Source organism: Hylobates moloch, unplaced genomic scaffold, assembly GCF_009828535.3.
Source record: "Hylobates moloch isolate HMO894 unplaced genomic scaffold, HMol_V3 SCAFFOLD_1892, whole genome shotgun sequence".
Classification (NCBI taxonomy): Eukaryota; Metazoa; Chordata; class Mammalia; order Primates; family Hylobatidae; genus Hylobates; species Hylobates moloch.
In genome coordinates, this window is record NW_026654167.1 from 1 (window position 1) to 9092 (window position 9092).

At 56.5% G+C, this 9092-nt stretch overlaps 1 protein-coding gene across 1 annotated transcript; it reads right to left on the reverse strand.

Moving 5' to 3' along the window:
- Positions 1-5840: 5840 nt before the first annotated feature.
- LOC131382715 (breakpoint cluster region protein-like) lies at positions 5841-8891 on the reverse strand. The gene is made up of 4 exons (XM_058435177.1): positions 8743-8891; positions 7695-7800; positions 7054-7216; positions 5841-6358 (listed from the first exon to the last, which is right to left on the reverse strand). Exons 1-4 carry the CDS (start codon positions 8855-8857, stop codon positions 6269-6271), a joined length of 474 nt encoding a protein of 157 aa, XP_058291160.1. The 5' UTR covers positions 8858-8891; the 3' UTR covers positions 5841-6268.
- Between the last annotated feature and the right edge of the window lie 201 nt (positions 8892-9092).

Sequence of the window (9092 nt, forward strand, 5' to 3'; positions counted from 1 at the left end):
TCAGGGCTTTCTTTCAGGGGTGGGTATAAAAGTGCTTGTGGCCAGGTGCAGTCACTCACGCCTGTAACCCTAGCACTTTGGGAGGCTGAGGCGGGTTGATGACGAGGTCAGGAGATCGAGACTATCCTGCATAACATGATGAAACCCCATCTCTACTAAAAATACAAAAAAATTAGCTGGGCGTGGTGGCCGGTGCCTGTAGTCCCAGCTACTCGGTAGGCAGAGGCAGGAGAATGGCATAAACCCAGGAGGCAGAGCTTGCAGTGAGCCGAGATCGCACCACTGCACTCCAGCCTGAGTGACAGAGGAGACTCCGTCTCAAAACAAAAGTTATTGTGACATTTGTGTATGAAATCAGCCTTCTCTACGTGGATAGGACCAGCACGCTTCCGCGGCACGACTCTGCAATCTTACTACATTTATTTTTTTATTTTGTATTTTATTTATTTATTCCTTTTGAGACAGAGTCTCACTTTGTCACCCAGGCTGAAATGCAGTGGCGAGATCTCGGCTGACTGCAACCTCCACCTCCTGCGTTCAAGTAATTCTCCTGTCTCAGCCTCCCGAGTAGCTGGGACTACAGGCACATGTCACAACGCCCGACTAATTTTTGTATTTTTAGTAGAGATGGGATTTTGCTATATTGGTCGGGCTGGTCTCGAACTCCTGACCTCAGGTGATCGACCTGTCTTAGCCTCCCAAAGTGCTAGGATTACAGGTGTACATTTATTTATTTATTTGAGACAGAATCTTGCTCTGTATTTATTAATTTATTTATTTGAGATGGAGTCTGGCTCCATTGCCCAGGCTAGAGTGCAGTGGTGCAATCTCAGCTCACTGCAACCTCTGCCTTCCAGGTTCAAGTGGTTCTCCTGACTCAGTGTCCCGAGTAGCTGGGATTACAGGTGCCTGCCACCACGCCTGGCTAATTTTTGTATTTTTAGTAGAGACAGTGTTTCACCGTCTTGGCCAGGCTTGTCTCGGACTCCTGACCTCAGGGACCACCTGCCTTGGCCCCCATAGTGTTGGGATTACGGGCCTAAGGCACTGTGCTTGGCCATATTTATTTATTTGATTATTTAGAGACAAGGTTTTGCTCTGTCACCCAGGCTGGAGTACAGTGGCGCCATCTCAGCTAACTGCAGCCTCCGCCTCCGAGGTTTAAGCGATTCTAATGCCTCAGCCTCCTGAGTAACTGGGACTACAGGTACACACCACCACGCGGGGATAATTTTTTCTATTTTTCTGTAGAGACACAGTTTCACCATGTTGGCCGGGCTGGTCTCGAACTCCTGACCTTAGGCGATCTGACAGCTTCGTCCTCTCAAAGTACTGGGATTACAGGCATGAGCCACCACGCCCGGCCTCTCACTACATTTAAATGACGCAGTGGCTCCCACCTGTAATCCTAGCACTTTGGGAGGCCAAGGCAGGTGGATCCCCTGAGGTCAGGAGTTCGACACAAGCCTGGCCAACATGGGGAAACCCTGTCTCTAGTAAAAATACAAAAGTTAGTCAGGCGTGGTTGTACAAGCCTGTAGTCCCAGCTACTTGGAAGGCTGAGGCAGAAGAATCACTTTAACCAGGAGGCAGAGGTTGCAGTGAGCCAATTTCATGCCACTGCACTCGAGCTTGGGCGATAGAATGAGACATTGTCTCAAAAAAAGAAAAAAATATGATGCCGAGGCATCTCGGCCTGAATACCTGCACAAGCCTGAATACCTGTCATGTCCAGGCCAGGGCTGCCGGTCGAGGTCCAGCCCCATCTCTTTCAGCAGAAAGGGAGCAAGCTTACGGGGAGGCTGGGGGACAAGATCCCAGGATCTCAGCCTCTGCTCATGGATCAGCTCTGAGACCCCGAGTGAGCTGGGGGTGCTCTGTGCGCATTGGTTTCCCCAGCTGTCAAGTAAAGGGATTGGATGAGGAAGTCTTGTCGAGGTGGAATGACCTCAGATTTGGGGCAGCAGCGAATGATCCCGCTCCCTGGGCCATGCCAGTGGCCCGGCCTCGGCTGAACACAGCCCCAACACTCTGGAATGGGGATGAGGGGGCAGTCAGCTCTTGCTCCTAGTAAGAGAGATGCAATAGGGCTCTGTGGCTGAGCTGGGTGCCTTGCCTCACACCTGTAATCCCAACCTTTGAGAGGCGAGGCGGTAGGATTGCTTGAGGCCGGGAATTTTGAGAATAGCCTGGACAACATAGCCAGACCCCATGTCTACAAAATAAGAATAAAACAGGTGCAATGGCACACAGCTATAGTCCAAGCTACTTGGCAGGCTGAGGCAGGAGGGTCCCTTGAGTCCCGGGATTGGAGGCTGCATTGAGCTATAATCTCACCACTGCACTCCAGCTTGGGTGACAAAGTGGGACCCTGTCTCTGAAAGAAAAAACAAATTGGCCTGTGAGCATGGGTTTGATTTTCAAACAGGACCCGGAGGGTAGGGACAGACAGTGCTGTCACCCTTAGGTGCTGAACACTCAGAAATGGGGCAGCGGCAGCCCTTTCCTGCCCTGCAGACACCAGATTGGACAAAACAGCACATGGCACTCGCAGCTCTTGCAGGGAGGGCAGGACCCAGTGTCAACCCTTCTGCCTGTGGGAGGGGCTGCTGAGGCCTGAGGAGAGGCCAGGGTGGAGGCTCATCCCCTTGTGCAGCCCTTGGTGTGGTCTCCACCAGGTCCCCAGCCCACCAGTGCAGGGCGCCCCTGAGCCTGCTGCTGCCACGGGCCCTGTCTCTACCCAGGACGTCCCCACACCCTCGCAGTGTCAGGGAAATGATCATGGTGGTGGTGACACTCCGCAGGCAGGGCTGCTGAGAGAAGCTGAGAAGGGTCACACTGCAGGCAGGGGCCCCTGTGACAAGCCCCTCTCACCCCGAGAGAGCTGACCAGGCCGCTCACGAGCACAGCCACAACCCGGGAGTCCGAGAAAGGTCCTGGCTGGGCTCAGCCACCTCATTGACAAAGGCCACGGGCAGCCTTGGTCGTGTGAATTTTGCTCTCCTGGGGAGGCTCAGGCTGACGGCTGATGTGGGCATTGCCGAGGGCAACCTGTGGCCCAGTGGATGTGGCCGGGTCTCCTCAAGTTGCATTCATTGAAGCAGGACCCAGGGTGCGTGCCCATCTCCAGCCCAGGGCAGCTCCCCTGTAAGCTGGGTGAGCTACTGAAGCCAAGGCGGGAGGCAGCTGACAACACCCAAGGCCCATGCGGAGGTGGTGGAAAGGCTGGACTCAGCAGCAACACCAAATCCCGGACCAGGCAGAAACCACCCAAGACTGAGGGGCTCGTGCCAGAGCGGTGGCCACAGGTAAGAACCCAGGCCCAGGCTGTGTGTGGCGGGAATCCTCCACGTCCCAGGGCTCAGCACAGCAAAGGAAGACCAGCCGGGTCACCCTGGTGGCCATCTGTCCCTGTCCCACCTGCAGAGTCAGAACAGCCTCTCCCCAGTGGAGATCATCTCTCTCTGCCAAAGCAACAGTGGTCCCTGCCCCAACCAGACTACCCCACTCAGTGGAGTTAGGGATACTGCTCCAGCATCCTAACACTGCCCAGCTGGCGCCTGCCTGTACTCACCCACACCTCCCAGGCCAGCCGTCCCTGCAGCCTGGGCTTGGCCACCGTGGCCTGATTGAGCACTGAGGCCTCCTGGGCACCCAGCCCCATCACTGCACCTGCCACTTCCAGCCCCACCCCACCGGCTCAAGGCTTCTTCCCAGCGGCGCTCATCATGGAATCAACATGCACGCAAGTCGTCTCAGGAAACTTTTTAATGAAAGTGTCGGCAGTTCTTTCCCCCACGGTGGTGTGTAGGTGGCTGAGCTCAGATTGCAGCTGCTAAGACACCAGCCACTTACCGAGAGAAAGCCAGGCTGCTTCAAACCCAGGGCCCGAGGCAAAAAAGCATCACTTCTAGTCGGCGAGTCTGGAAGCCATGCCTTGTGGGAGGTCACACTGGCATCTAGGCCTTTGCCTGCACTGCAGAAGGAGAGCCGGGACCCCCTCCTGGAGAACGCCGTGTTCCCCAGCCCCGCACCAGCTTCGCCACCACACAGGCTTTCGAGCCAGGAGGCGGGTAAGACGTAGCTGTAGACCCAAAGCAACCATCAGCCCTGGGGCCCTGCGGGAGAGGAGCACTTTTGGAACATGGAAAAGTGTGGTCATCCCATCGTTAGACAACACACATCCTACATAAATAAAAAGTCGTATGGGGAAGGAGGTTGGAGAGGGAACAAAAATTGGCCAGAGATTGATAGACTGGTTTCCAGTTTCAAGGTAACAGATGCACATCATGAGACCAGAGGAGACCGAGACAAGGGCTGGATTTGGCTTTTCTAAGCAACATGTGTTCCTGCGCAGGGCTGGATGGTCGCTGAGACAGAGATGGAAGCCAGGACAGGGGAGGCCACCTGGCCCAGATAGGTACAGACAGCAGAGGCTCCTGTTCTGTCCTCGCCACCCACGAGGGTGACACTGCTTGTAAATGGTGGCTGTGCTCTCCCAGCAAGAAAAAAGCACAACTAAATCCACACTGCACACAGAGGCAGACAGAAAGCCTTCAAGTGGCTCTGTTTTCTGCTCCCTGCCTCGCCAGGTCCACAAGCAGAGAGGAGTGTCAGGCGCATGGCCCCGCTGTCAGGCTCCCCAGTGAGCTGCGGGCTCAGCAGGAGCTGCCCACTGACACACAGGGGCACCCACTCCTCCCACCTTGGGAGCGGTCGCCAGAGTCACACTGGGTGCTGGTGTCATCCAGGGACCCCACACACTTCCTTAAATGTGATCCTGCTTCCCTCTGGGCAGCTGCATCCTCTCCTCCTGCAGGACCATCTGGAAACTTGGCCCTCAGTTTGCTCTCCCTTCTCTCCTCTGCCTGCCCCAAGCCCCTCTTTCTACAAAAGTGATGCAGTGTTCATGGGGTTATTTCTTGAAAATATTTGGCGGCCTCCATGCTTCTGTTTTCTTTAGCCAGGTGGTCAGGAGGGTTTACAAAGAATGCCTGGGCTCCCCCGCAGGTGCCGGCAGATGGGGTAGCAAATGGTCCTGTGCCTCCACCTGCTCTGGGAGGGAGTCTCCCGTCTCTAGGCCTGGCCCCTTCCTAACCCTCCACGTATCCTGTTCTCCAGAGACCAGAACCCACTCCTGAGAACAGCGAAGCCAGGCGCTTAGAGGAAGACCAAATGCTGCCAGGACACGGATTGTCCAGGGAATACATTCTAGCATCTTATTAGGTATCTGAATCTGTTAGGAAAAAAAAATTAGAAACTACATATAAAACTTAAAAATATTCAAGTATCAAAAGGTTATTTAGGATGAAAGTTTTAAAACAAGTCATCAGCAAGCTGCTACCACCAAGTGGAGACTTTTACAAAAGTTGAGGGAGTCCACTGAGCTGAGAGGACAGAAATGAAGTCACCTGTGCTGGGGCAGGGGCAGGGACACTTGGGGCAGGGAGTGTGTGGGCAGAGAAGCCAGAGAAGTCCAGGCCTGTGGAAGCCAAACAGGAGAGCGTGGGCCGGAAGGGCGGTCAGGATCGGGGGATGAGGTCGCTCTCCCTGGAGAATGAACCCTGAAGTACGTAGCCTGGGATTCCCTCCCTGGGGGTCCTGTCCCCCGACATTTCACAGGCCTCCTGGAGCTGCCTTCCAAGGAGGACAAACGTGGCAACAAAAGACCCATTTCTGCACAAAAATCCTTCTGGAAAGAAAAAGAAGAAAGGCAAGAATGGAGTCCAAACGCTCCCCAGTGCTGACTAAGCCTCTCCAACCCTGTTCTAAGTGGAGTGTGGTTTCTAAGTCAGGGAAATGGAAGAGGCCCCACCCACACAGGCCATGGCCCCACAGGATGAAGCAGCAGCGTTTATTCCAGATACAACAGTGAGGGAATCCGGTCACGTTCCCTTCTCCCCAGAGAGGGCACATCTCGACAAGTGATCCAGTAGAAATCTTTTAAACTCTGTAAGTTAAGTTCATAAAAACCACTCCCTTCACCCTGTCTCCCAGGGCCAGGCCTGGCCTCTGAGATGCACTGGCTTGGGGCGCCCTCAGGTGGCTACATGGAAAAACCAGTCTGAGGCCAGCCTGGGGCTCCCAAACCTGGGCGGGATCTGTCCAGTCACCTGTCCTTCGGCTTCGGGTCGCTGTCTCTTCGCAGACGGCCCGACACCTGAGGATGGCCCAAGGACACCTCAGGAAGGTTCCCGCTCTACGGATGGCCCAATTAGCCAGAGGTTTCCAGGCCGTCTGTTCACCTCCTAGAGATGGACTGGGGCCTTTAGACTTTGGTGGAGAACAGGATACTCCGTCTCTTGCTGTCCGGGGCAGGGATGGCTTCCAGCTGCAGGAAGTACAGCAGCACCTGGACCTGCCCGGGCAGAGTCAGGAAGAGGAGAGTGGCTCAGAGGGGGGCTCACAGCTGCTGGTGGGAGGTCTTTGGGGCCCAAGCCTCCAAGTCCATCTCAGGTGCTGGGGACCCCTGCTGGTGTCATGAACCCCTTACAATGAGACAAGGCATGACTTGGGGCAGCGGGGGTTGTTTATTTTAGAGATGCACAGGGCCTTGCTCTGTCCCCCAGGCTGGAGTACAGCGGCTCCATCATGGGTCACTGCAGTCTCTAACTCCTGGGCTCAAGCAATCCTCCTGTGTCAGCCCCCAGATACCTAGGATTACAGGTGTGCGCCACAATGCCTGGCTAATTTTTCTTTTTATTTCTTTCTAGAGATGGAGTTTGCCACATTGCCCAGACTGGCCTCAGACACCTGGGATTGGGTATCCTGCCTTGGCCTCCCAAAGTGCTGGGATTACAGGCATGAGCCACCACACCCAAACACTTGAGGTAGTTTTAAGCCCCCAGCAAAGTGCACTAGCAGTACCGGGAGGTGGCCTGGGCCCCCCCACTATCAATCTCATCCATGCAGACCTAGGCAAGTCCCTCTCTCTGAATGTCGGCCACACCACATACAATGCAAGTAGGAAGATGGGCAGGACTGGGGGTGGGGCAGGCAGAGGCCACCTCTGGCAGGTCAGGGTTGCCAGGGCTGGAGCCTGTCTTCCTATACCTGGGACATGACCTCCAAGGACCAGCTGTCGGTCATGGTGATGGGCTGGCTGGGGTTGGCAGGGAGCTTGCTCTCCTTCTCTGAGGGCCGGAGCAGCGTGGGGTGAAAGACAGTGGCGAGGTTGTGCAGGGACATCTTATTGACTGCCTCCTTCTCTGCCACCCTGTAGAGGACTGAAGCAGAGGGTGCTGTTTCAACGCCACCACTAGGAGAGAGGAAGAGGGGCTGGGCCGTGCTGGAGTCCTCAGGGAGGGAGTGACCTCGACCCTGTCTGTGCTGCAAGCTGACTCCAGCCCTGGTACTTCTGGGTCCCAGTGGCCCAGGACAAGGGGCCAACTCTGGGCTGGTGAGGGGGTCTCTTCTATGATGTGACTGGGAGGGAAGAGGGGGGTTCAAGTGCTCTGCTGGCCATGGCCAAAGCTCTGAGCTCTTTTTTAAGGCCACAGTGCAGAGGGAGGAGGGTGGCAAAGAGGAGAGGCAGGGGCGGGGGTGGCAGTGGCACTAGTCGCCAGAGGCAGTGAGTGATTGCGGACAGGGGTCAGGGGAAAAGGTCCTCGGTGTTGGGGGTCTGGTGGGAGCAGAGGGGCACCCCGCGGCCTGGGGACTTGGAGCCCCAGGCAGCCACAGGAGAGCTGGGCTACCTTTTCAGGTGGTCCAGAAGGAAAAGGAAGGTGAGCAGATTGGCCTCCGGCAGGGACAGCAGCACGTTGAGCATGCAGCTCTTCTTTGCAACTGGGTCTGAAAGAGCTGCAGGAGGCGGTGGGTTACTCCTCAGGGTCACAACGAGCCAGAGACCTCTCCCAAGGTGGTCACATGGAGCACCTGGGGCTTGTGTCCCTGCACAGCCCAGGCTCGTCATCATCCTCAGTCTCACAGCTCTGGCCCCCAGTGAGGACCCTGTGAGGGGCACTGGTGTGGGGTATGAGCCACGTGAACGCCTTTTATCTACCTCACACGGGTCAGCAGCACGCGGCAAACAGCAGCAGGAGGAGCCGCGAGAGCTGCCACTCATGGGCAGAGCTGCCCTTGGACAACTCCTGCCACCACCCCCTCCCGAGGGGAGCCTAAGGCAGGGGAGGCTCCACGTGGAATGAGACATGGGAGTGAGGGACACAAGGAGGTGGGAAGTGGGAGGTCCCAGCCCCACCAAGTACGCAGAGACCCCCTCGTCATCCTGGACACCACGGGGGCACCTGGAGGCTGGGAGAGCAGGTCCTCTGTGCATGGGCCTGGGAGGCAGACCTGCCCTAAGGGTGATGCGGAGGCTACAGGTGCTGCACATGCCAGCGCCCACTCTAGACATCAGCCTCCAGGTTGACTAAGGGTCAGGCCATGTTCGAACCCATGTTCGACTGGGCCAGGACCCGTGGCTAGAGCACCTGGGCACCCTCCTTCAGCCCTGGTCGGCAGGAAGGACAGCAGACTTCAGGACCCCACAGCATGGCACTGCTGACTATTTCAGCCTCTTGGTCTCCTTGAGGAATAAGGACGGGGAGCCCTCTGGGGATGGGCGAGGGCTTCCAGGACAGGCTCGGTTCTGGTCCCCTGCTTTCTGAGGTTGGGTTAAAATGCCGACCATGGCAGAGGGGGCACAGCTCGGGTTCCCACACCTCACTTTTCACAGCCTCCAAGGGCAGCAGTGCACATGGAGGAGACGTCTCCCACGAGGCCAAGGCCTCCAGTGCTCACCGATGCCCTCCGCGAAGTTGGGGTAGAACTCATCAGTGAAGAGGGGCTCGGGCAGCTCACGGAAATACAGCTTCAGCGTGCCTGCGATGGCGTTCACGTCCATCTCGCTCATCATCACCGACACATCCTTGTTATCTGGAAAGAGCACGGAAATGCAGCAGCCTCCTTGAGGATCCCGAGTGAGTCACCCGCTATCCCTGCCTTGGCTAAAGCAACGTCCCTGCCACACTGACCACTGTGCGGGTCCCTCCCAGGCTTTGAGCAGCTCATCTGACTCCTCCCAAGAGCTGTGCATGGTTCTGTGTCTGCAGAGTTGATGGGGGTGCGTGGGCATTCCCATTCCTCTCCCC

Bases quoted from the DNA above. Each gene is read 5' to 3' on its own strand.
- LOC131382715 (XM_058435177.1), bottom strand. From the start codon at position 8,857: ATGATGAGCGAGATGGACGTGAACGCCATCGCAGGCACGCTGAAGCTG. The intron at 7,217-7,694 runs GTAGCCCAGCTC...AGTCCTCTACAG, and splicing joins CTTCTGGACCACCTGAAAAG to GGTGGCAGAGAAGGAGGCAG. The intron at 6,359-7,053 runs GTATAGGAAGAC...CTGCCCGGGCAG, and splicing joins CCTTGGAGGTCATGTCCCAG to GTCCAGGTGCTGCTGTACTT.